Source organism: Phasianus colchicus, chromosome 3 (genome assembly GCF_987193195.1).
Source record: "Phasianus colchicus chromosome 3, bPhaCol1.hap1.1, whole genome shotgun sequence".
Taxonomy (NCBI): Eukaryota; Metazoa; Chordata; class Aves; order Galliformes; family Phasianidae; genus Phasianus; species Phasianus colchicus.
Window position 1 is genome coordinate 91,277,313 of NC_143438.1, and position 27,779 is coordinate 91,305,091.

Genomic DNA, 27,779 nt, shown 5'->3' on the forward strand with positions numbered 1-27,779 from the left:
CATCATATGTCTGAGAGTCAGCTGGTGTTTGAATACACATCTCTCTGTGATCAGTAAGGAAACCAAACTCTGATTCACATCTGCCCTTCAAGGCATGGCACAGCAGTCCATTCTGCACCTTTGCATTTCTGTGGCCTGGTGTTGACAGGTGATGGAGAGCACTCTTCCCTTCCTAATGCAAAGATATGGGTTTATTAAGACAAATACAAGACAAATACAAGGGTCGGTGGGATTGAAGCTCCTCTCTATGAACTTTTGCTGAGATTGCCATGAGGCCAAGAAAGACTTTCTGCTATACATAAACTCAGCTTTATTTCATCTAAGAGGCTCTTTCTTGGTACATTAGCAGCTGGAAAGAACAGTCCTGTGTTGCACTGCTAGCTCTACACACAGCTGTGAAGGAAAATCACTTGCAATGGAAGTCAAACACATACTTAAGTTAATTTGAGCTATGATGCTACAGTCAAACATCCTGAAGAAGAATAGTTCCATGAATTAAGACCTTGATATCCTGCCAGCATTGGCAGATTGTAAAAACACTTAGGAGATCTCATGTCCCTGCCAGATAAGTTTGGGCGCTTTTTGCAGCATCTGCTGGGTGTACAACAGCTGGGCATGAGCAAAGCCAGTTCTTCACACAGGATAGAGGACTTTACTGGCCCAATGTCCCATCACATGTTTGGGGGTCAAAGGCCCTCTTCCACTTTTCCGGCACACAAGAAACCTTCTTGTCTTCTGCCCCAAGAACACAACAGTTCATACTGCTGTGGGGAGATCACTCTTTTTCCTTTTCTGGGCCTCACCTTGGGAAGGGAATACAGTGCTCTGCTTTTCAGCTTTTTCTTCCTTAAATGGGTGCCTTTCAGATCTGATCCAAGCACTGGAATCCTCCCCAGAGCTCCTGTTTCAGGACTAGTGATGCCATGCCCTACCTAGATTTCCTGTGTCATCTTCACTGGATATCAGATCTCTGTATTCCCTGACAGCTTTCCCCTCCGTTAGCTTCCTCATCCTTGTTCTCACCAGCCTTTCCCTCCACTGAGCTCTTCTTTTTTAACCCACTGGCTCCCTCTCCTTCCCTTCCTCTGTTATTTCTTTATCTGGGCTTGTGGTTTCTCTGTAAAGTCTTCATTATCTTCCCCTGCCCTAAGCACATCTGAGGGGAAGCAAAACCCAACGGGATGAGGAGGAAGGAAGAGCATCACTGTGCTGTTTCCACTTTGCAGCTATCAACATGGTAGTGGACTGGGGACAGAGCTTGCTCAGAGCCCAGAAGGAAGACAGTCTGGCCAATAACCCCATGTGTAGAGTCAGGGGCTCCTTTTAGGACACAAAATAGGAGATTTTAGTTTTTGCTGGGTCCAGCTGTATGACAGATGGGTTGGTTATTCTATATCTCTTCCTCTTTACAGACATCCCAAGAAATACATGTGAGATTTTGCTAGCCACTGGGCAGCTGGTAGAAGAGGATATTCTAATTCACATAATAGAATTTTAGATGTGAAAGAGCACCAAAGTACATCAAGCGGAAATGATTGCTCTAATTCTCCAGAAAGGGCAGGGCTTCTTACTTGAGCTCTTTTGTTGCAGTTAAGCTCTTTAGGGAACGCTGTATTCTGTCTACCATGGACTTGGCAGTGATTGTATGCTATGTGATACTCATTCATCCCTATTAATATTTCAGCCTTTGGCTAATGACAGGGATCCTCAAAGGCAGATAAGTACCTGATTTTATTCAAACTCCTTGGGAATTTGGCATCTAAATCTTTAAATCAGCATATAAGCCTGCCCTGCAAAGCTGCTTTGTAGGTCCACTTCCTTAGCATCCTCAGTGTCTATTTAATGGTCTGTGGAGTTTCCCGTTGCCCATGGAGGTTTCCCTATTGTATTGCATGCAGCTTTAGTTGTGCTGTTCACATCAGAAAAAGGTCAGGTTGGGGTAGGAAGAGGACTAAGGCAATCACTGTCTGTGATCACAGAATGTATTGAGGTTAAAAGGGAAATCTGGATCCATCTGGTCCAAGCCCTGATCAAGCAGGAACACTTACAGCAGGGTGCACAGGATCACATCCAGATGGATTTTGAAGGTCTCAAGGAGGAGACTGCACAACCTCTCTGGGCAACCTGATCACTAGGAGGCAACCCAAGATGATACCTGAGCGCAGAGATGGAGCGTAAAGGGCAAGAGACTTGGTCCCTGTCTCCAGAAATGAAGAGAACTGAGAGAGTCTTTGGCAGCAATGGGAATCTTCAGCAGCAATGGGAACTAGCAGGTGAAAGATGCCCAATAAAGCTTCCATTGGAAGTTTATTTCAGATGATACCAACCTTTTTGGAACTGATTTTCAACATTATGCCCTGAGCAGAAATGGATGACTTTAAATAGGGCAGAAGTTAAGCAATCACTGCACCCTGAGAAAAAAATGACACTTGTAAACAATAGGGATAAGAAAAGATAGCACAAAAAATCACTGAAAAAATAGGCAAGTTTGTGAATGATTTAACAGCTCGCCAGTTTTTGGAGACTATATTCTTGATAAAGGACCTGATCCTTCTTTGGAGTTGGGAGAAAATGTAAAAATGAGCATTGAAAGATCTGGATAAAGCAATAAACATTGCCAAGTAAAGAGAACGATTCAATCTCAGATTGGTTGTATGAAGAGTGAATAATATACTGACAGTAAAGGGAATACAGACAACTACCAGTTAAGTATACAGCAGAGAGATTCAGTTGAGACACTATTTAGGAACTTAAAAATCTAAGCAAATGATCTTAGGGGTTTTATACTGGCCTCAAATGAATAACTGCACCAAGAAAGATATTAAAGCATTTCTGTATATGGCAAAAACACTGTAGATAGCAAAATAAATGGAGGTGTAAAACTGCAGCTTGTTGGAACAAAGAAACTAAAATAAGCTATGCACTGAGCTTGCACTTTAGCTCCTTTCTCTCTGAAACAGTCAAGGCAAAAGACAGTACTGTTAACAACTCTGTATACAAGAGACACATTTTCATTACAAATGAGCTAGCTGTAAATGTCTGTGAGCATGTTGTGGGTTGGTGGGCATGACTTTTGGGATCTACATGGAAGAGCAGAGCTTTGAGGCATAGTATGTTTTCTCCAAATGAGGGGCTGGTGAAAAACAGTGGCAAAAATGTGAATTTTTTGAACACCCACCACTGTTCTGGGTGCTGATGCATAATTTGACAGAGATCTGCCAAGGAGCTGGGCTTGGCTGCTAGGCACCTTATCAGAGTTAATAATTTGCAAATGAGTAAGGAAATAGATGAGGTGAAAGGAAAACAGTAGAACTAGACTCTGCAAATGCTCACCATGGCCGTGTCTAGGGTTAGAGTTAGGGCTAGATTCATGGCCACGAAAGGGAAGCAATAATGAAGGTAAGTCTTACATCTCAAAAGGTACTTCCACAGTGTTGGTGGCTGTCATCCCAACCTCTAGGAATGAAAAAAAAAAGAAATTCAAAGTAATGGCATTGAGTCTGTGGTATTACTCAGGAGAATTTCAGATAAATCACATCCACAGCACTCTTCTGTGCTCCATGATCCACAAGAGCCTGAGTTAATGGTCCAGTTGCAGCTGTCAGTGTCATGCTAGTCTTCGAGGGGAGACCTGCAGCTGACTGAACACTGCCCATTTGTAGATTATAGATGCATACTTTTATTTCTGACACAGGTCTCAGCTATTCAAGCAGAAGTGTCTGTGGCTGGGAATGCTCTGGGATACTTGAGGCTATTGGCACAGTGCACGACTTGTGGGAGAACCACAGCCTTGTGTAGCATGGTCTGTGGTGAGGACATGCTATCATGCCTACCACAACACTAGGCACTGGTCTAGTGGCAGCTAAATCCTTCTCTAGGGACTCTGATAGACAATTAAGACACATGCATGAAAGTGTTTCATGTGTAGGCAGTGTCTGGACTCCTGTTGTATCCCTGGAGATGTAGGCAATGAGGAGGTCTCTGCTTCCATGACCTAGATCACTCTCCATGAATTCCACTGCCTGGGACACACAGTGGTCCTACAGACACCTATGCTCATCTCTGGACAGATCCCTGTATTGCAGTAGTGTTGACTGTTCATTACTTTTGTGTGGTAAAGGAAAGAGAGTAAGGGAAACATATACGTAGTCACAGGAAACATTTTTAAGCATTGGTTGTGTTTTGATCCCATGAAGTGAAGGTGGCTGTCCCATAGTTGGACCTGGGAGAAGTTGGATATTTCAGCCCAGCTTAGACCAACAAAGCCTACTGTGCTGAATGATAATGGATGAGGAGAAATGGAGCAGTAACAACTGTTACTGCCATTCGTGCTGCATGTTATGCACTTTTTCTTCAATGATTTTTTTTATTTTTGCATCGCTTAATTGTTGCAGTCCAAACTAGGACATGTACCCACTGTTGTGGACAGACTTTCCTGGCATCATTATCCTTACATGTCTTCCAAACATAGTTCTTAAATCATTCTAGGGACTTTGTACTGGGGTGAATTTTGACTTCGATGCTTGAGATAGATTGTTTTTCTGTCCCTGGAAACATCAGCATTTGAATGACTGAGTGCATGAACTGATGGTGGGAATTAGGACTGAAAGCCTTGATTTCGCAATGTGACAGGAAGAAAACTCAGACAAGGATAGTATAGCATTATAGTCTGGTTCTGCTTTTCATCTTGGCTGTTTTTCAGGGAGAGAGAGCAGAACAGCAGAGTTTGCTGGAAAGCACATTCATTTTCACAGCTCTTTGTATGCTCATCTGCAGTTCAGGGGATTTAGTGATCCAAATTATGGTGGAACATATCTTTAATCTTTCCCCAAACCCAGACAATGTGTATGAAAACATACATACCCACAAATATTTTTTCTCTTATGCTTAAATAGGTAGAGGAGATAGTACTGCTTGACTTCACAATCTCTACCCTGAAAAAGTTCCAACCTTTTCAGAAACAACAGAGTGGATGCTGGTGATACGTGTGTGTTACAATACTTTCTGTCTCATCCTTTTGGCATCTAAAGTCTCTGTCGTGGGTATCCCTGGAAACGTGACTCTTATCCTTTACTGTTAAGTACTCATCCAAGGTCTGATAGCTTTCATAGAAAACAGAGGGATTTACTGCTTTCTAAGTCGTCATAGTAGTTTTGCATTGCAATGTCAAAGAGGAAAAGAAAACCACAATATGGAATTTGTTGTTAGCAAAATGTCTGTATTAAAATACAAGGAAAACATTCCTGTGGGGAACAGTAATTAATAAACTCTCTTTTGTATTGGTACTAAAAGCACTGCAAGTTCAATTTTCCGAACAGATCACAATGTTTTTGAGGAATAAATTCCACCACTGTCATTCTGAAAGTCTCCCTAAAGAACAAAGATGTCAGACAATGGTACCATGCACCCTACCAGGGTTCCAGCATCATTACACTGGTTTACTGCAGCACCTCCCATCTGAACTGGGTTAGATCTGGACACTGCTTGGAGACGGCAAGCTCACAGGGCTTCCTATTGTGTTTGAGAAGGTGATGATTGCATTGGAACCCTTGGTGTTCTTGTTCATACCCAGGATGTCCACAGTGGTTTGCTCCGGTTCAGTTTTCCTGAAGATATTTTTCATGGTTGACTGGAAGTTGTTGGTGACAAAGCAGTAGACAATAGGGTCCATGCAGCTGTTGAGACTACTCAGAGTCACTGTCACGTGGTAGACAAGAAGGCTGACATTGTGAGGCATGTCTGGGTTGATGGAGATCACCACCTGTCGCACATGGAAAGGAGTGAAGCAGATCATGAAGATGATGAGGACGGTGATAAGGAGTTGCACAGCCTTCATTCTCCTCTCCCGACTCTGGTGCATGAGGCTGGGCTTGGACAGAGCACACATAATCCTGGTGGTGAAGAAGATGATTATGATGAGGGGGAAGAAGTACTCGCAGACCATCAGGACCAGAATCTCAGAGATGCAGCACTGGGCAAACTGTATTGCCATGATGAGGATGGAGAAAGTCACTACAGTTGCAAAGATCCAAATGAAGACACAGATCCCCTTGGCACAGGTGGGATTCCTCCATTTTCGTGAGGCTTGCACCTGTACGATAGCCAGGTAGCGGTCAACACAGATGCATGTCAAGAAGAGGATGCTACAGTACATGTTGACAAAGTAGCCAAAGATATGAACAAAGGAGCAATTCAGGCAGTCCTCTGCAGTATAGAACATGATGATCCGTACAGGTAAGGAGAAGCCTACCAAGAGATCGGTAACAATCAAGTTGATGGTGTAAATAACAGAGGTGGTTTTTGTCTTAGTACGGAAGCAGAATACATACAATGCCAAGCTGTTCAGCACAACACCCACCAGGAAGATAATGGCATTGACAACTATCAGGGCAATCCATAGGCTGTAAAATTGTTCGTACAATTCTTTGTCAAGGTGGATGAACTTGGAGAACATGTAGATGCTGGAGTTGGGTTGCCGGGTAGAGTTGGTATGGTCAAGAGCTGACACTTGGGTGGAAGAGGTCGGCATGGTCATTGGCTTTCCAGCAATCTGGAAGAAAAGATACAGGGATATACTGATTTGTATGCTGCAGAACAGAATATTGTCATATAAGAACATTTTAACCAATATATTTGCACAGCCTCAGTAGTTACATGTACTGCTGTACTCAATAGGCATCTTATCTGTCAATATATGAAGTGGCAGGCTGGAATTGTCCCTAATTGCTAGGAAAATATCTGCTTTTATAACAATTCTAGTTCGGTGGTTCCAGCTGGGTGTTTTGGAGGCAATGTACAATCTCCACTTCAAGTTGCTCCTGTTTAAAAGTGATTTTAAGGACTGTGCAAGGACAAAGAAGTAAGGTATGCCACAGGGAGCAGAGAGGAAAAGGGAAAATCGAGGTGTGTGGGTCATGCTTGGGTCAGCCACGTGGAAAATGGTCATTGGTACAATCACAGCCCCATCATCTGACTCCTAGAATATTGCATCCCTTCCCTTGGCCAGGTGATCCCATAGAGAGCTGTGCACAGCAGCATTTTCAGGAATTGTGAAGCTTTCCTAAAATCAAAGGATGGCTTTTTTCAGGAAAACACAAGCAAGTTGTGTGGCATTTTCTAGGTATCTGTGCTCACAGCAACAGCAGCCGGGAGATTTCAACTAAGGGTGTCAGACACTACTCCTGCCAAAGTTTGACAGTTTAATTTGCAAATCATTCCTGACTTACACACTTATTTTAAACTGATTTGTATATTAGAAGATAAAAAAAAAAAAAAAGAAAAAAAGCCCAATATATACAGAGACTTGGCTGGTTTCAATAAAAATAAATGGTTGAAAAATGTCTGGAATATCTCAAAAGAAGCTGAACAGGACTGTGAGGTTAAAAAAATCAGCTTGAATCAGCAGAGACTAACGCTGAAAGATTTGAGTTATGAGGGTTTGAAATCCTTGCTACCAAAGAGCCAAGTGCAAAAGGACTGGTAGACAAGGAGCTACAAACACATCTTCCAGCACTTGCAGGAAGTTTTTACCTCATTTTCATATGGAACTTCTTGTGTTCCAGTTTGTGCCCATTGCCCTGTTTTCTGTTACTGGGCACCACTGAAAAGAATCTGGCTGCATCCATCCTGCCCTTTGAATATATCTCATTGATGAGATCCTTACTCAGTCTCTCAGCCCATCTTCGCTTTTGTTTGTTTGCAATAAAAACACAATACTTGATGGCTTTTCTAACAGCGAAGGATCCACTGTAATGCCTAGGTCTTTTCCAGCAGAGCAGTTCTGAGCCTGTGCTGGTGATAGGGTCATAGGATGTTGCTAGGCAGGCTTCTGTACAGGACTGAGTTGCCAAATAATGGGTGTTTTTCTGCTCCTTCTCAGCTTGGAGAAGGTTTAGAAATTTGGTAAATTGTCAAACCCTTGAGATCAAGGGTCGTCATGGGATGCCATAGCCCTGCTGTGGTTTATCTGTATGGTTCATTCAGCCATACCTGACTGAAGGTAGTGGGGTTACAAAGTATGGCATCCAAGGAAGACCCATGGGGAAGATGCAGAAGGCTAGCATCACTTTAAAATGATTTTCTAATACTCTCACCATTTGATCTACTGTTTGTTTGTGTGGCTCTTTAATTACAAAAACAAACTGAAATGAGCAGATGCCTGGATCTGCTCCCAAGTTTCCCTTTGCAGATGACTCAAGGGGAGCACTGCAGAAGGCACTGCACTTATGCAAACCAGGAAATACAGACATTTTTGCTTCTTGAATGTGGCATGAATTTGCATATCTGTGTTGATACAGACAGAGGTGAGCAAGGGGAGAATTAAAAATCACCTATCCCATCTCTTAGCAGGGCTTTAACTTGTGTGGACAATAGGGCACTTCATCCCATTGTAATAGTAAGGCATTGGCTGTTTTCTCTGATTTTATGTCTTCTTGGTAGCTTGCCTCTTACAGAAAGTATTTCTTCACTCTCAGATCTGTTATCAGGAATACCTGATATTCATCTTACAGTTTTCTTTTCCTATTCCAGTGAGACCAGTAACTTGAACTGCATTCACATGCATCTCATCCTAATAATACTAGTGAGGTATGCAGAGCATTTTAGACTAGTAGGAAAGTATCACCTGTGAGTGCTGTCCAGTCATCATCATATGCAGTGTGCTGGCTTACGTAGTTCCCTCTTCCCCTGAATCCCATGTGCAATCAAATGAACTCCAGATACTGCAATCACCCACACAAATAATGGGCAGCACTTTCTCACTGTAATGGAGGAGCAACGTTAGAGCTGGTGTCTCTTCCAACACTACTGCCCTGTGTGGGCTTACAATACAAGCAACAACATGAAAGAAACCCTGACAAATTTAAGTAATTCTGAAGATTTTCTTACTGACAAGCTATGGTAAAACTGCTCTTAGGCTGCAGTGGGAAAAGTCTTCCTCTAATCAGATTGTTTCTGATGAATGTTTGGGTAAATGGCCTTTTAGTTTGTGGGACTGCTCTTATTACATGGCTCACGAGCAGAAAGGATGGAGAGCTGGACTGGCAAAGCAACAACATTCCTCTGAGTGCTTTTAATGAGATGGAGCTAGACCAAACCCATGGTTAACAGCTACTAAGTATTTTTCCATTATGGGTCTCCAAACACTTGACAAAGGTACATGGCCCCATTTTGCAGCAGGCTAAACAAGGCACAGAAAGGCAGCCTGACCTCGTGTGTGAGTGGAAACAAACATTTCTAAAGCCTTCCAATTTTGCCTCCCTCCCCTCATTTCTGAGTCCAAAAATTACCCCAACTAGGTCTCTGTCTGTTATCAGAAATACTAATGCAGGTGTTAAAGTGGGTCAGTTCAGCTATGCATAACCATGGAGCAGTCAGTGAAGGTCGTGAGAAGCTCTGCAGCCTCTGAAACCTTCTGCTTTGCTATGGCCTCACTATTTATGGCTTGCAGCTGTAGCATGAGCTCATGAAGGGCTACAAGAACTAGTCACCTTTTCTTGCAGAATTAATAGCCCTTGTGCTACCCCTCTGACTAAAATCTCTAGAGGAATTGGAGCTGGGCTTTCTTCATGCCTAATTCACCCCTCATTTCCCCAGATTTCAATGGAAACTCTGTTTTATGGGGCTGGTAGTCTGCAAAATCTGTGATGGGTAAACATGCACTGTTCTGAGCGCCGTATGAACGCGCCAGTTGACCTATGCTGTTATATTATACCTCTCGGGCTGGGTTTTGTCTGTCTGGCTCAGAGGCTGTGGGTAGCATTTCCTTAAAAGTACAGCAGGCATCTGGGTAGAAATGGGATATAGGGAGGGAGGGAGACTGGAGGTTGAGCTGGTTTCCCTCGTTTTGATAAAGGTTCCTGCTCAGCACTGGGAGACAGGGACTCGCTCTGAAATACTTTCTTATCATTGCATGACACAACCAATTCCATCGTTCTTGGGCCAAATGAGAAACAGATGGTCACTGTGCTGAAACCAGGGCCTGCGATCTCTTCTTTTGATGCTTGGAATTCCACTTGTTCTTTTAGCGTGGGCAACTCAGTGCTACGTCTTGCCCCAAGAGGATATCCTTGGCCATCCTGTATTTCTTTCCACCCAACTTTTAGCTCTGTATTAGCCTTATGCTTCACTCTCTGCTTGCTGAAGTCAGCTGGAGTTTCTTTCTTGACCCATGGTACTTTTGGGTTGAGCTCAGCAATTCAAGTAATGGGATACAAAAGAAAATGCAGATCAGGCAACTGAGCTTTGTCCTGAGCACTCTCCAAAAGGGTTATTTATTGGTGTGTACTGATAGGATCTCAGCACACAGAGAATAAAAGAGATGTGCACTGGGATGGGGAAGATGAAAAGGACATTCATAAGTGTTATTTAGTATAAACAGCTTCAACTTTTCTCATCTCCCTGTCCTGAATCTGAACATCTGACCTGACAAACTGGCTCCTCTCTCCTCTCCCTGTCCCCTTCACCCTGTCCTGTCTGCTAACCTTGCTCTGCTGCCTGGCATGGAGGCAGCTTGTGTTTAGCTTTGCAGTCTCTCCGTGTTTAAAGTTCCATAGGTGATTTATCATCCTGTTTATAAATGAAGGGTTAAACTCACTCTCTTTCGGTTTAAATTGTATGATTCTCCTGGCAAGCTCTCGCTCAACTCTGGCTCAAACTGGCCAAATATGGTGTTTTTCTACATGTTGAGGACTGGCCCTATATGTAGTAGAGCTCATTCTGTCAGCCTGGGGAGGGTGGGTTTGCTGATCGTGGGAACTGAGGGAGAAAGAGAAAGGGAGAGAAAGGGAATAAGTCCAGCTGATAGAGGGGATAGGTTCCCATCTAGTCCCCATCTGTAAGAAAGGAGCTAGTTTGGGGGAGAATTATGCCATTGAAAGCAGAAATGGGGCTACTCCCAGGGTAGGGAGGACCCTATATTTGAGGGCAACACATAGAATCTAGAATGGCTTGGGTTGGAAGGGACCTCAAGGGTTATCAGTTTCCAATCCCTCTTTCGAAGGCAGGTTTGCCAACTATTAGACCAAGTACTGTCAGGTTGTGCAGCGCCCCATCCAACCTGACCTCAAACACCTCCAGGGACAGAGCATCCACAGCCTCTCTGGGCAAACTGTACCAGCACCTCACCACTCTCTCAGTAAAAATTTCCCCTAACATCTAATCTACATCTCCACTCCTTTACTTTAAAACCATTCCCCCTTTTCCTGTCACTATTTAGCTGTGTAAGAAGGTGATTTATCTCAAGTTTATAAATTCCCTTTAAATATTGGAAAGCCAGAAGAGGTCCCCCTGCAGCCTTCTCTTTTCCAGGCTAAACAGCCCCAGTTCCTTCAGCCTATCTTCAAAGTAGAGGTGCTCCAGCCCTTGGATCACCTTCATGCTCTCATTTGATTCCAGGACATAATGTCTGCTAGAAGCTTCCAGGAGTAAGGGTGGCTAGACAGAGTGTGTGAAACACCTGACTGGGGGGAACTGCAGTTGAAAACTCTCAGATTCAGTCCAGGGTAGGATTATTCCTTCTCCTCCAGTGCTGTGGAACAAACAGATGTTTTGGAGACTCAAAACACACATCTGACATGTTGGGTGCCAGACAAAATGACACCTGTTTTTTTATGATTCAGTGTCTTGATCAAAACATTGGATCAATGTTTTACCCTGGTTTAGATGGTTATTAATAGCTTTTTCCCATGTGGCCATCTGGTTGTATTAATGAGGACTTAAGTTCCAACTCTTTCCTTGGCTCCAGAACGTGTTTGAATTTATCCTTTCATTGCTGCCTAATTTCCTGAAAATTGAGGTGATCTTTTCCTTCTGCCAAATTTTGGTATAAATTAACCAACAAATGGGAAAACATTGGGAAGCCAGAGGAAGCCAGATCTGACAAACACACAGATATGTACTGAACAAGGCCAGATTATCCTTGTTTCCTCTATTATGAACCTGCAAAAAGTTTACTAAATCTTTCCTCAGCACATCTTTTTATTTAGATCTTCCCTACACAGTCCCAATGCATCGAAACACTGCAAACATGTTAGATGTCTTCTTTTCAAAGAAAGAACTTGGCTTGCTTCATTATTTGCCTAACATTAAATAATTTCAGATTTGTACCAATTAATATGTTACTTCTGGCAGAACCAGCCTAGCTGGGGATAGATGGTAACTGATTGCCTGAAGACCATGATGGTCAGCATGTCCCACCTTGTCCCATGGTTTGAAGAACCATGAGCTTAATTCCTGCCTTTTCCTGGAGCCCAGAGGAAGGTGTAAAAACAATTCTCATGCCAGTGAGAGGGATTAACACCCACCCACCCAAACTTCTACATTTTTCTGGTTTTATTTGAGAATCAGATATCCCATCTGGGCAATGGAAAAACTTGAACGTCCAGTCCCAAGGCATGGCCAGATGCTGTCCTTCAGGCCATGTAAGCAATCACAGCCTAAGGATGTGTACTGGGGGGATAATGCAATGTTGGTTTGGAGGTTGATGTTGCTTTTAAACCATTTGCCTCCTGTCTGATGGTGCCAGTGAGGCTACATGTGGTTCTCCATCTCCAAGGCACTGCCTTGGGTGTTGCCGTGAGTTGTAATTTGATTTCTACCCCACCTCATTCATAGTTGAATGTTGTGTGCACACAGGTGTACCCCATGCTCTCTAGGAAACCCAATGCCAAAATCAGGTCCTCTGTGCACAAAGAATCCAACTTTCAGGTTTGGCTGGTGATGAGTAATAGCCTGTGGGTGGCTGTGCAATAATTTAGTCCAACAGGTCATCCAAGTCCATGAAAGATCCCTTCCACTTAGAAGAGGGGGAACGTAACCCTCCAAACTGCGTTCCTCTTCTTCATGGAGCAAAATGACCGGGAGGGATGTTGCCTGGCTTGAACTGTCTGCTCTCTACATATGGGCTTAAGTTGGCTGTTTAACACCAGCTGATGGATCACCAGTCCGTGACACCCCAGAGACAATCTATTTTAAATCCAAAAACTGCTGCATGGTCGTCTTTCAACTCTGTCCTGAGCATGCATGAAAAATATGGAATGAAGCTCCCAAAGGTACACAGAGCAAGCAATTAATGTGCTGGCAGATTTCTTCAGAGCTTAGAACTCGTCTATGTCCATTTGCAACACTAATGCCTCAGGTTTTGAAAGAAGAAGCCTAGATGTATGTATAAAGTGAACAACAACCTGGGATACAAAGATGTATGCACAGGTTGCAGGTCTTCTGCTTGCCTCTCTGGACCCACACATGTGCACCCATTCACAGTGGGCACCCAGAGGTCCTTCATCATGTTTTGATGAAGCTTACTTGTACAGATCACCTTAGGAATGCTAATAGAGGCTTTACAACTCCACTTGCTTGTTTCTGTCTCACTGTATGATAAAGTCCCTCCTGAAACATATAGATGTCTACAATGACTTATGGATTCTGTAGCATTTTCCGTGTCTTGCTTTTCTGCTCTACCAGATCCTGGCCTTGGAGTGATGGAATTCCTAAATGTATTAGTGAATTCTCTACAAATCATGTTGTTAGCATTTCAAGGCTCTGGGCAGCCTGGTCTAGTGGTTGGTGACCTTGCACATAGCTAGGGGGTTTAAACTAGATGATCATTATGGTCCTTTTCAACCCAGGCCATTCTATAATTCTATGATCTCATAACCTGCCATGACTAGTACCAAGTGCCATCTGTCATCTGCGTCTCCACAGTAGACTCTAAGAGAAATCAGAGCATGACTTCCTTCTTGTATTCCTCTCTATCCTTTGTGGATGAGTGTAATATGAGGGGAAAGTACATTCTTTTTGGGAAAAAAAAAAAATTACTAGCGGTTTTATTTTTGTTCAGAGCTAAATGTGGAAAGAAACTTGTGGATTTGGAGTCTTGTAGAGCTAGCCAGTAGAAATGAAATTGTGCCGGTCTTCTTGGGAGGTTGTAACATTACAAGAGAAATGTATTTGAGTTTTTGGGGATTACAGTAATCCATCTAGCCTTTCAAGGGTGCCTAGGACGCAGTGCTAGAAATGTCAGTTTGGAATAAAAATGATTGTGGCTGTGCACGAGGAGAGCCCTGCAGTGAGAATTACTACATTGGCACAGAGAAAAACTTCACAGTGCAAAAGCACTGCAGGAGTTAAAACAGAGCAACATCAGGTCTGTGTGTTGCTGCTTGCATTTTGAAAAGGAAATTCTTAATTGCAAATGTAGTTGTCTGTGAGCACTTTTCCCTTTTTCTGCTTTCAGCTGTCTGCTGGCTCCATCCCTTGCCAAGAAGCCTTAGCAGGACAATGGGGGAAGAGCAGCAGCGAAGTTTTGCTGTCAGGCAGTACCTGGGGCTCTGTATGGTCCAGAACAGAAGAAAGCCGGGCTCAGTCCCCAGAGAGCACTGGTGATGGAGGTGATACAAATGCAGGTGGGAGCCAGGGGGACTGAGCAGGAGGAATCCCAGGGTAGATTATCAGATCTTAACCCTTTTGGAGGCTGGTTGCTATGGTTTCCCGTGTTAGGCACTTTAGTCACTGCACTGTGCAGATAGAACCCCCAGTGCCTTTGGGGATTTGCGAGTTTTGGATTAAACAGATTAACCTGGAAAAAAGCTGAGGTGTTAGCAGGTGTATTACTATTAAAGCATTTCTTAAGAAGTGTTGTTAAGGATCTTGGAGAGAATCTTCTTCTCCTTAGGATAAGAATCAGCACAGCCAGAGATAAAACAACCCCCAACCCCGGCAACCTTGTTCTCAGCAATGCATTGTCTCCTTTTCTGGCTTCAGAAGCCTGCATACAGGTCATTATAGAATCAGAATCAGAATCACTGAGGTTGAAAAAGACCACTCAGATCATCTAGTGCAACCATCAACTCATCACCACTATATCCACTAAACCATGTCAAGGAATACGTACACAAACAAGACATCACCCCATTCCTCACAAGAGCTGGCATAGTATTTTTCACCAGGGGGAAGCCAGCACCTTCACACATCTTTCATCACCCCCATCTCCTTGGGGAACAAACAAATAGCATCACACTGCCCTCAAACCCCAGAACAGAGAAACTCACAATGCAAAAACCTCCTTGCAGCCCCACTGTCCCAATGGGCACCTCCTGGTGAACTTCCACACCTGCAGCAAGAACAGAACTATGGACACCTTGCATGTGTTCAGCAAGGTGCCATTCCACCTTCCAGGGCTCTATGATAGCCATGCTTTCCATTCTAAGTTTGGGCTCAGGTCTTCAGTGACTCCCTCCTGTCCCCTTACTGTTACCTCTTCCACATTGTACTCCCCTGTTCCACTTTGACCAGTGTCCCAAAGCATCTGCTGCTGCAATCCTGATATATTCCGCCACCAGGACTGACTTACCTCTGGCCCGATCTCCCTTCTATGTTTGAAGAGCTGCTGGTAAGAAAATTTCCTTGTGGACTTGAATGCTATCGCCCCAGGAAAGAGGCATCTGTTCCTACAAGCAGAACTGGAGTGACTACAGAATATGAAGAAATGCCTAATCTCTCTCTCTCTCTCTCTCTCTCTGTCTCCCCCCTTCTCTTCTAAATATAGCTTTGCAACTAATGGGAAAAAATACACTCTCCAAAAAAAAAAAAAAAAAAAAAATTTCCACTTGTCTTTAGTGTTCAGAATTTCTCCCGAAACATCTGGCTCCTTGCCCTAAATCTCTCTGAAATTTATGAAGTGTTGGAAACACGAAAGGGAGCTCCAGCCTTGCTCGCAGTGAACATCTCTACTAAACTAATATTGGTGTTGCTGTACCACCTGCCCCCTCCCCAGGTCTATTTTCCTATGTCTCTGTGGGAATGAAATCTCCTTACTGAGAACACTATCAGCTCAAGGCCACAGCAATGTCACAGGAGGAAAATACTTCTCTTTTCATCTTCTCGATATGATCTGGGATTAGACAGAAGTCCTCAGTATTTTCAGGAAGAATCAGATGTTGAACCAAGCTGTCCAGACCCTAAGAAAGAACCTGGCAGAGGGAGATGAAGCGTGACCTTACATGTTTTGATGACTACTGGCTCCAGTCATTAGAAAGAGATGTTAATCATCTCTGCCCATGGACTAAGTTGAAGCTGTTGAGTGTAGGTGAGTTGAGGTTCCACCACAAAGACCCCCAACACATTTCTCCATCCTCATCCTGCCCTTCCATACTAGTGGTAGAATCATTGTAGTTATCAAAGCAGAGAGTTGTGTGTTCTCACACCCCTGACTGCAGTATGGAGCCAGGAGTTGGACTGTGATCCTTATGGGTCCCTTTCACCTCAGGATACTCTGTGATTGTATGAAACAGCATAGCAAAGTATCACTATGCTGAGATGGGCTCAAGGTAAAGGACCATTTTTTAAGATGTCCCTGTTGACCAGTACTGTAAGAACTCAGATCTCTTAAAGCCCCTAAAATCCCACTCATGAAATGATGCTTTTCTGTCTAAATAGGATACCAAAAAAGCCATATTTGGTGGGGTGAGGCTCTAAGGGGGCCTAGACAGATGTTATTTCAAGGAAGTTTTGCAGTAGATTTGGAGATCCCTCCTGGGAAAAAGGACAGAGAAAAATAGAGACGTTATCACAAATTTAGTTATTTAACAGGACAGGGAGAATGGGTAGGATTTTAGTGTCAGCCCTGACTTTTTTTTTCCTCACTAATTTAGATAAAGACAACACTGATGCCAACACAATAAACATGAAGGATATGGCCCATAACAACACAACGGGATCAACTGAGAGGCATTGAATTCCAGGTCAAGAGGCCAAATCCATAAATAGAGGAGAGGTAGACTCCACACGTGTCTCACTGGAGCACAAACAGTAGCTATGGATATTAGAGAAAGTTGACCTCATTTTCTGGAATTAGTTTTTCGCCCTTGAATCTTTCCCAGGAAAACTGAGCTGATTTTTTTTTTTTTTTTTGTCAGGATATTTTATTGATTTCCTATTTTGAGTTTCCTCACAACGAGCGCCAGATTCTTCCTCCAGTTTCAGGAACATCCTGCTTGATTATCTGTGCACACTGATCCAGACATCCAGCCTTTCACAACTATCCTTCAGCTCAGCCACGTGCCTTGGATCTCATCTGCTTTTCACTTCCTTATGATTTGGAAAGGGAGTGTGATTGCAAGGCCTCCATGAGTCATCTCTAGATAATAAACTTGCTTTCACTTCCTTCATTCTTGGGGATTTATCAAGGGGAAGAATGAAAAAGAACCCACCTGTTTGTTCTTATTGTCTATGGTGACAAGCATTTATGTTTTCCCCAATCTGCCAACAAAGCTCTCTGGATGTACAAATGCAAGACTGTAAAAAGAAAGGAGACCTTTCTCCAGAATGAGTTATTGATACCTACATTCTGTTCATGTGCCCAGTCATTCTTATATGACGACTAGTTTGTATTTGTTCTCCTGTGTAATGCATGTGAGCTTTGTTCCCATCCCTTGTGCATGGGATAATCAGTGGCCTGCACTCCCCCACTATCTCAGCTTCTCTCTCCTTGCCGAATTTAGAGCTAGACTTATAGTGGCAACAGCTGCAAAGTTTCAAGTTGTGCCTGAGATAGAGCAGAACATGCCATATTGGGAAGCAAATGCTGTTGTTAAGGTGGAGAAGGCACATCCGGGTTCTGGGCCACACTTTGTCCCACACACGGTTCCCACACTTGACTTCAGGAGGAGTTGTAATTGTAGCCGATGAAACTTCTATCGTCTCTCTTTTCAGATTTTATGATGCTCCCAAAGGGAGAAGGAAGGTAGAAAAAAAAAAAAAAAAAAAAGGAAAGCTTTAATAAGTGGAAAATTTTCAAGCTTGCTGGCTGAATATGCAACAATATTAAATATTGCAGTGGGTGTCTTGACGTTGTAAGTGGAAGACGGCACTTACCAGCTAAAATGAGCATGTTGGAGAAGGAATAATGGTCAGGACAGGAAAGGGTGCTGCTGGCCCATAATAATACCTCCTAATCCATTAACATTAGCATATAAAATAGAGATGGGATGGGGGGGCTCCATTTAAAAGCACAAAGTGTCAAAGCAGGAGGTGAGGCAGCTCTGGAAAAGGGGATGAGGAGGTTGATACCATTCACCACCCTGGGAGATATCTTCTCTGTTTTTGTCAGGAGAAGGGAATTCTTTTCCAGTCATATTCAAAGAGCAGAGCTGAGTTACCCTTCAAGATTGAGACTGGGCTCAGTATAATGAATTTTTGAACTGCCAAGATGGGCAGGATCGGCTCTCAAGATATTTCTGTTGACCAACTCTATAAGGATCCAAACAAGACTTGTTTGGGTCGTGCCTGTTTTTGTCAAGTTGAATTTACTCTCTATTTTACTGAATAGATCCTCAGAAATTCATTCACCAGTGGTGAAGGAGAGCTTCTACCCAAGAAGGTCCTGGACCCAGATCTGGCAGAATCAGAGCTCCAAAAGTTGAGGAGCCCTCACCTGTGGTCATGGAGGACAGTGAAGGATAGGATCTTCACTATATGAAGAGCCCAAGAAGTATGGGATCTTATCTATCTGGGAATCCTCTTTTAATTAGCTACTTCAAAGAACATGAACTCACATGCCTGTACACAACCTCCATTGAACATTTTCTGATTTTCCCACCAACACAAATGTTCCTGAAATGTTTGTCCACTGTCTTGCTCTTCTATCAGGCAGCAGAAAAATCAGAAAGGAAAGTGGCCAAGGAAATGGCCAAGATCACAAACTTTAGCATATCTTCATAAGTCTGCTTGCAGGAAAGGTTGTCCAGCTCATGTAGATGCAGGGTTGATGAAGTGGTCTACTCCCTGCCATGTGAGTGAATCCATTATCACAGCAGGAAAAGTCAATTGCATGGAAGAGAGTCTACATTCCTTTTACCCTCCACAACAGCTCATCCCTCCAATTAATCTGTCCCTGAATATCCAGAGGCCTTAATAATCTCTGGAAAACACTCATGTATATCCCTATGGTATGTGCTGAACACTAGCTCTGCATTCTTAATTCACTACAGCCTAAATGGCTGTTGTGAGATGCTATGAATCAGATGCAGAACTGAAGACTCAGAGAACTGGTTTGATTCCCACAGATGGTCCAAGGGTAGAAAGGAGTCACCTTTCACAGAGGGCAATTGCCAAGAAAGCTCAACATAGCATTTGGGTTAGGGTAAAATCTGCGGACACTGAAACTCCTAAAAAATGTGTAGGAATGTCCTTCATTTCAAAGGGGCCCAGCTAACCCCATCATGCTTCCTTACCATTAACGAGTGAGACGTGTGTTCCTTTCCCCTGGAAGGAAAGCCTTGGACAGCAGTGTGGGAACATTGTCAAAGGATAAGGAACAAAACACTGGCTTCTGTCCCAGCCCTGCTGCTGAATATAATGGAGCAGAACACGGTCTAACAGGTGCCAAGCTCCTGCCAGATGGATGACAGCACCTGCCCTAACATTTACTAACATGAGAATGGGGGAGAGAAGCAGCTATTTGGTGGGAACAACTTGTAGCTATACAGACGTAGTGGGGCTGAGAGGGACCAGGAGGAACACCTGACTCCTCATCCTATACCCAGCTCTGACTCTGCTTGTGCACAAGGGTTGGAAACACAGCAAGATTGGCAGGTAAATGGAATTGCACAGGAGATCAGGTGGAGTCTGTGCCCTTCCCTCATTCTTGCTCCATGACCAGTGCAGAAAGAGAAAAATCCCTTCTCTTCTTAACTCACAAACTGGTGCTTGGCAAAAGGAGTTGTGGCAATTGTGTGCATCTGGGTTTTCCCTGGACACTTTTGCAGAATCCATGGGAAGCCTACTTGAAACAGCCAAGAGTCTTTCCCCTTCATTAGGAAACATATTAGCAGAGGTTCAGGTTTGATATTAGGAAAAAGTTATTCTCAAGAGTGGTAATGCATTGGATCAGGCTGCCCAGAGAAGTGATGGAGTCATTGTCTCTGGAAATGTTAAAGAAAAGGGTAGATGTGGCACTGAGTGTCATGGCTAGTAGGCGTGGTGGTGACAGGTTAACAATTGGACTGGAATGATCTTAGAGGTCCTTTCCAACCTTAATGATAGCTGGATTCAAAATTGTTGGTAGCCAGCTTTGGGCTCACGGCATTTTTTTCTTTGAAGCCTAGCAGAGGGAGATGTGTCTTTAGCTTCTGGGCCGTTGAGAGGTCATTCTTTGCTATTCTTGGATATAATGATTGAAGCATGCTGCGTAGGGCTGTTTGGAAGATCAGAGATCCCCTTGGAATCTTAGCTCTGAAACATTCATGATAGCTAAGCCTAAAGTGGTAGCTGGAGGGGTTGTAGGGAAAGATAAGAGCTCTTTGCACTGAACTCTAGACAAAACCCACAGGGAAGAGACAACCTTTGTCTCCTAGAACTTGTACCTGCAATGCCCAGGGACAAAAGCATAAAAGGAGCAGAAAAACACAACCATCTTCTGCCCAGAGAAAGAAAGCATCCAGCTGCTTCCCCTGGCCGTGTTCAGCATCTCAGGACTGATAGCATGACTCTCAGCATGAGAAACAGAGACTGTGTTGAGCTATAAAAACGACCCAGCTGCCCCTATAATCACAGTTTGTAGGGGCAGCTGTACCTACCTGACACAAGAGGCTCAGCAAAGAGCAGTCAGTTTCCCATGCCAAGGCACTACTCCAAGATCCCAGCCACTTCCCAGAACCCACTTACCATCTGCAGAGAATTGCAAAGGTCAGAGGGACCATTATCCATGGCCCTGCCACTGAACAGGCTCTCATCTACGTCTTTAGGCAGGGAGGGAGATCAGACAGTTGCCATATGGGGGGTTCCTGCTGATGGGATCCAGCTGTGATTTGTCTGTTTGATGAGGAACAGGGAAAGACAAGTGGTTCTCAGAGGAACCACTTGTTGGGTGAGTCAGGCATGGGAGAGAATGAGTGCAAGAGCCAGTTTCCTGCCTGCCTGCTGCATTTTTAGGAATTGACTTTTCTGACCATTATCTCCCCCTGCATTTCTCTCCCCTGTTCACACCAGTGAGGTTTCCAGCATGGATCCTCAATCAATTAATCAACAAAATGAGCTGGAGAGACCTTTGGCAGCCCAGCAAGCATGTCATGTCTCAACAAACCCTTGCTATCCAACCTCAGTTGAGATCCCTTACAATGTCCCACTCCTACCTTTGTGTCCCCCCAGCCCACTTCTGGCCAGCAGCCACTTCTTGCTTTTTAAAACTTTTTTCTTCCAGCTATTTTTCTCAAAGTCTAATTGCCAAGAACACGATGTCCAGCATCACAACCTCACCCCATTCCCAGCAAAGTAATTCCTGCTGGATTTGTTTGTCACTGGGTACACAGGCATGTTGGTGCTTGGAGGGGAATGCTACGCAGGCAGTCAGGGCTTTGGCATTTCTCGGGCACACGTGCTTGAGGAGGTTGGGCCCTATGGAGTGGCTTTTTCCCAGCAGGAATCAGTAGGAAATTAGGGATACCTGCACTTGAGGGTTGCCCCTGAGTACCTCTCAGTGCTCTACTCTTGTGTTTGGAGTGATGAAAAGCACAGTGTGGTAGGGCTGAGCCAGAAAACCTCAAATTGAGCACAGGAATGGGTTATCCAGAGAGGCTGTGGGGTTTGCATCCTTGGAGATTTCCAAAAGCTGCATGGACATGGTCCTGGGCACCCTTCTGAAGGTGTTGCTGCTTGAGCAGGGTTGGACCACATGGACTTAGAGTTCCCTTCCAATTTCAACCATACTGTGATTCTGTGATTTTGTGAGCTCAAGATGAGGCTGTAGAGGTGGGGTACTGAGGACAGCAAGGACATTCACAGACACATAGCAAGCAAGCAGCAGGGACCTTAGGGGACCAATCTGCTACCTCCACCTGCTTTGATTTAGCAGACCTGGCAAAGAGCGGTGAGATGCTTCCAGGACCATCTGTTCAACACTGGGGTTCTTTGCCATACAAGCAAGATGTAGCCTTACCCACACCCTGATGCCAAACAGAATCACAACAACCAGGAGGAAGGATGACAACTCAGAAAATCTGCTTTTTGGCTCCATGCTCCTCAAATGGCTTTAGAGAAAATCACATAGCCTCCCTGCTCTCTCTCTGCAAACTGAGCATGCTAATCATCCTCTCCCATCCTCTTTGTTTGCCTGGTTTGTAGAGATTGTGAAGGCTCACGGCAGGGCTGGTTTTTGTTAGATGTACACAGAGCTCAGCGATGCTCTGATCTGGAACAGGGCAGCATAAATCTGGCAGATTATCATAGGAAATTCCACAGTGATGAAAAACTCTATAGAAACACGAAGAAAGGAAAGAGCCCCATTTGGAAAAAAAAAAAAACAAAAACAACCCAACAAAAAAACAACAAACAAACAAAAAAAAAACAGAAAAAAAAAAAAAAAACCAACAAAAAACAGCCCTGTTTCTGCTGCCTGGTTACAAGTAATTCTTAAAATTGCTGCCTCTGGAAGGAGCTGGTACATTTTCTCATTTTTGTTATTTTGCAGGGGGTGTTTTTCTTTGTGTTTTCAGCAGTTTGGAATTACAGGTTCCATCGCTGCAGGCAAGTACTGCATCTAGGGATTAGGCTTAATATGGATGTGTACTCAGTCACTGTCCCAGATCCTGATGGTCCAAACGTAGAGATCTCCTTGGGTCAGGGTCGAACTGATGTCATCTAGCTGGGCTTGTGCAAAGCCTTTGACCTGATCCCACACCACATCCTTGTCTCTAAATCAGAGAGATGTGGATTTGAAGAATGGACTACTTGGTGGATAAGGAATTGTTTGGATTGCTTCAGCCAGAGTGTTGTGGTCAATGAGTCTATGCCCAGGTGGAGGTCAGTCACAAGTGGTGCCCCTCAGATGTCTGTCTTGGGATCAGTACTCTTCAACATCTTTATCAGTGACTTAGGTGATGGGATCGAGTGCATCCTCAGCCATTCTATGATTCTGTGATTCCATGATTCTATGACAACTATGCTTGTGTCTCCTAGGGCTGCTTTCCTTAGAGGACAGCAGAAGTATAGGTAGCTGTAGGATCACCTCACAGTGCTGGAGGCAGAGTTTAGTCCCACGGCTGTAATACAATCCACCTTCCTTTGGGCAAATTCCACTGGCTTCTTTAAAACAAAAAATCCAGCCTACTTTGGTTGCTAAACTGGGCTCTGCTTCTTTGGGTGTCTTTCCATTTTCCAAGAAAAATAAACTGCAGGCTCTGTATTTTTAGATATGCCATCTGATCGCAGCCAGCCATATATCAGTCCCAACACTGTGAGTCAAGATGCTGAGCTCCAGAGCAGAGCTCCCTTGGGCATGAACAAGTGGCTCGAGCCATCCTGAATATATTAATAAATTAGCACGTGTAAAATAATCATGCACTTTCCTAGGTAAGCAGCTCACAAGGAATCATACAGTTGGAATTTATTGCTGCTGGTGTCCTAGTAGCTCCGATTCTTTGGGTGAATTTAGTACTGCACTGAGTGGAAGGCGAGCAGCCCTGGTATGAGACAGCCCTAATCTAGCAGGGGCCACAGGCAGCACTGCTCCCCTTCCTCTCCCTGTCCCAACAGTGAGTGGCTCCTGATGTCTGCTCCTTGCTATTTCAGTCCTGGGAATCCTCTGGGGTGGCTGCTGGTCAGAGCAAGCTCTGCATTTCCTTGCAGCAGGATCTGACAGTTGAGTGACCTCAATCTGTATGGCTGAGATATGCAAAGCCTACTCACGTCTTTGAGCTGGATGATGGAGTCCCTTCCAACTTGGGATATTCTATGGTTCTATGATTCTGCAATTCTCTTCCAGCAATGCTGAACTTATTTGTGAGTGGTAGGAGAAGGAGTATCTTGGAAACAACATGTTTCTTCATGCAATCTTATTTCATGCAAACCTGCCCTGTGCAACCTTCCACCATGACCAAGAGAAGTTGTGGATGCCCTAGATGATCTTTTAGGTCCCTTCCAACCGAATGCATTCTACAATGAAGGTCCTACGACCCAGCCTTGCAAGTGTCTGCTCAACTTACCCTGCACAGATGTGGAGTTATCAGCCTATTAGAAATCTCTATCCCTTGCCAACTTCTTTCAGCTCTCACAAGTCTGTCTCTAACACCAGTGCAGCCTGGAGATGATTTTCTGTATATTTTATCAAAGCTGTGGGAAGCCTTGAGCCTGCTGTGTAAAGAATGGCCTGCCTTGTTCCTGATAGCTTGTTTGCTGTGCTGCTTCATCACTCTAATGACAATCAATTTATCCACATAACTGGTTGCTGAAGACAGAGTAACATGCCTTGACAGCCTGGATTTTTCCTGCAGATGTATTGCTTGGCATATTCAACCAAGGCAAAAAGAGACAGCCTGCCAGCTGAAGGATTGCAACTCTGTGTGACCACCCAGATTTCCCTCTGCATCCTGCCTGATGAGCACCTTAGTGTCCCCTCCTGCTGTGCCCAGGTGCCCATTTTGCTATGTCCTTCTGGGATCATTGCTCCAAGAGGACCTTGATGGGCTCCAAACACTTGCTGTGGTCTCTGTATGGGATCTGCGTGCTCAGAGCTCTGTGCTGTTTAACCTTACTAATGCCTACCTGGGTCATGGTGGTGTTGAACTGATAGTTGGGCAATATGATCTTACAGTTCTTTTCCAGCCTTAATGATTCTATGATTCTAGGGTTCTCTGAAGAAGGTACTCAGATAGAGGTATTTGTAGATGTTCTGGATGAATCAGAGAACTTCAGCAAACCCTCACAGTGTCCCCATCCACAAGGCCAAAGCCTACTTGTGACAGCTTCTCTATGGGACAAGCCCTGAAAGAGACCCTAATCCATCTCTGTGGGCGTCCCAGAGAGAATCATAGAATCATAATGGTTGAAAAAGACCTCTGAGATCATCTAGTCCAACTGTTGATGGATTCCCACCATCCCCACCACAGAGCTGACAACCTCAGCACATACAGTTGATGGGGTGCTGTCAACAAGAGCCATACTCCAGCTTGTTAGCTTTAGGGGCATTTCATAGAGCCCCATGTTTTTTTTCTGGCAGATATTTATACAGCAGGCAGCTGGAGCTGTGAAGAAAAGGGGACATTTGGTAGCAAATCTTTTTGTACGGGTGCAGAAGTCATCACCCTTTCTGTTGTGTGATAATGGCTCTGATGGCACTTTTGAGACTTTGATAGATGAGTTGCACATCTTTTATGGATTAAGTGTAAGAAGTAATAAAAAATCCAGTTCCTCTGTGTCTAGATACAAATGGCATATTGATCTCAGTAAATATAAGGATGAGATTTAATGGCAGTGTCCCTGGTTAATTTCATCCTAACGGCTGACATCTTTTCTTTGAGTGTCACAGATCAGCTCAGACAAACCCATCTGACCCACAGCTTCATCTTTCAGTTTCCACGATTCACCTTCCATGTCAGCCCAATTTCTTCCACCTCTGGGTTTGATCAATCTCGACTGGACTCTGCTGTGACCTCCTGGAAGGGAAGAGTTTCTTTACTAACCAGTGAATAGGATTTTCTCATGGGAATCCTTAGTTGTTTTGAGTTAAGCGCTATAAATTAAAACACAGGTGTGAAAAATGGAGGGGAGTTGAATGAGAAAGCACGAAGAGGTGGCAAGATCCTTACAGTGTTTACAGTAATTACAGGAGGGCTGGCAAAGAAGCAGCAGGTGTTCCTCAGGGGGGTCTATGGATTTTGCCCTAGATGTTAAAGGATATTTTCTGAGACACACATTGAGGTGATAAATGTTTTCACCTCCTCTTAAACCTAACAATTGGGCATGCATAGAAACCTCCTATGACAGTACATGGTGTAAAGGAAAGTCTAAGCAGTATGCACTTTGTGTGTTTGCAATGCTCCCATGAGGGAGTTTCGCTTCCTGGTTTAACAAGAACTCAGGAATTTGGCTGTCTTCATTTTTAGATGCAGGGACTCGCATCTCCTTTAAAGGGTGAGGTTTCTCCTAATGTGCTGAGTACCTGCCTGATAAAAATCCCTGTTTACGTGTCTCCAGCTCATTAAAACACAGATAGCCAAAGTCCATTCTGACAAGCTGGAGTGCGGGATCAGATCTTTCCCCATGAAGGGGCATATAGTGGGAGGACAGCCCTGCACCAATTGCATCATCTCCAGGGCACATCCTTATGTGCATAGCAGGGAGTAGAACCACAAAAGCACTGTATGTGTGCAGGGTGGGATTTATTGCTCTGCTCAGCAGCCTCCCCCATTCTGCTTGAGCTGCCTGTGAGAGAACATGCCATGAGAGGTGTTTCATGTGCAATTCCTTCCTTGGCCTTTACCTCCTTCTTCAAAACAGGGGAAGGAAGACTTGTAGGGTGCACGCAGGGGAGGGAAGAGATGGCTCTCTCTGTTTTTTTATCTCAACACACTGTGGAGAAGGCAAAGGGGTTTAAATGGAGCTAAGCAAAATGTGCCGAAATTATAAATTAATTAAGACATTAACTGGCCACATATCCTTGTAGGAAGAGAGTGGGAAGAATAGGATTTACTTTCCCATTTGTGTGTTGACAGACATCTCTGCATGCAAAGGAGATAGAAGAGCAGTAGTCAAGAGGCTCTCACCCAAGGCAGTCCCTCCCTCGTGCCTGTGGATGCTGTGCCATGCAGATGGTGGGCATTGCTGCCTCCACTGTTCCATGGCTGCCCAGCTTTCTGCTGTCTCAGGAAAGGGCTTGCATCATGAGCTGAGATGCAGCCTTTGCATCTAATCATGGGTGACGGAGGCATTTGCACCAGTGGTTTTCAATTGGGACTGTCAGGCATAATTAATAGGGTTTGAGCTTGCATGCCTGCTGCCTTTTGTTTCTGAATGGGGAAGTTTCAGCTTTGCTGAAGGAGCTGCCATTTCAGAAAAAGGAATGTTTTTTTGCTGAAGAAGAGAAATTGATTCTGGCACGTGAGAAATGTTAGGAGAGAAAGCGCCTCGTGTTACCAAAACATAGCTGAAATGAGTCCAAAGAGCTGCATTTCTAATTCATCACACTCTGCCACTGACTATAGTTTGTGTAAGTGACAGGGGATGCTCTCTTTATGATATACTGCAGGCAGACACGTCTCGGCCAGCTGTGCTTGCCGACCATTCATCCATCTCACCCACCAGTCGCTTTTCCCATTCAAGAGAAGCCAAAGTAAGGGTGCTTTCTATACCATTTCCATGGTGAAAGTTTTCTGCTTCCTAGATCTCAGTCATAAATAATTTTGAGCCCTTTCAGAGCACTTTTTCATGTAAAGTGTAAAGGCTTTGTTTCTAGCTCTGTGTCTCTATGCAGGGACACCTGAAACATGTATATGCATATGTTTCTGGACTTGATAGAGGTAGTCAGGATATAGAAATACACCAGAAATACTCAATTTTTCATATGGAATCATTCAGACAGTTTTGTCTGCAGCCTGCTTTATGCATATCAAGTGTGCATTCTCACAATAGTACAAATCTGGCATCCAAATGGACCAGTCCAATAATGAGAAGCACCATTTCCCTTGATGAGACGCAGCACCCGGCACAAGAGATGCTCCCCAGGAGATGCTCCTCATCCTGTTCCCACTTGCACCCAAACCCATGTGCTTTGCTCTCAACCCAGCTTTCCAGAGCTCCCATCCCAATCTTCATGCCTCCAAACTCTCAGTCCAGCCAGGATTGCAGCATGCTGCCTTCCTGAGCTGCAGCTGGTAAATCTCCCTCCCTCTCCCCCTTTCTGCACATTCCCGCTGGTACTTACATAGCTTGGATGAGAAAGCTCAGCTGCTGATCCCAGAGCCTGCTCCTGGATTCCTCGACCGAGCGAGAGCGCGCTCGCTCTCCAGCAC

At 44.3% G+C, this 27,779-nt stretch overlaps 1 protein-coding gene across 3 annotated transcripts; it reads right to left on the bottom strand.

Moving 5' to 3' along the window:
* Positions 1-1,532: 1,532 nt before the first annotated feature.
* GPR20 (G protein-coupled receptor 20) lies at positions 1,533-27,779 on the bottom strand. 3 transcript variants are annotated; one of them, XM_090138067.1, is made up of 2 exons: positions 27,692-27,779; positions 1,533-6,550 (listed from the first exon to the last, which is right to left on the bottom strand). In XM_090138067.1, exon 2 carries the CDS (start codon positions 6,533-6,535, stop codon positions 5,468-5,470), a length of 1,068 nt encoding a protein of 355 aa, XP_089994193.1. In that variant the 5' UTR covers positions 6,536-6,550; positions 27,692-27,779; the 3' UTR covers positions 1,533-5,467. The 3 variants fall into 3 exon arrangements, with proteins under 3 accessions (XP_089994193.1, XP_031446773.2, XP_089994192.1); XM_031590913.2 differs by lacking the exon at positions 27,692-27,779 and adding an exon at positions 15,350-15,483; XM_090138066.1 differs by lacking the exon at positions 27,692-27,779 and adding an exon at positions 8,624-8,800.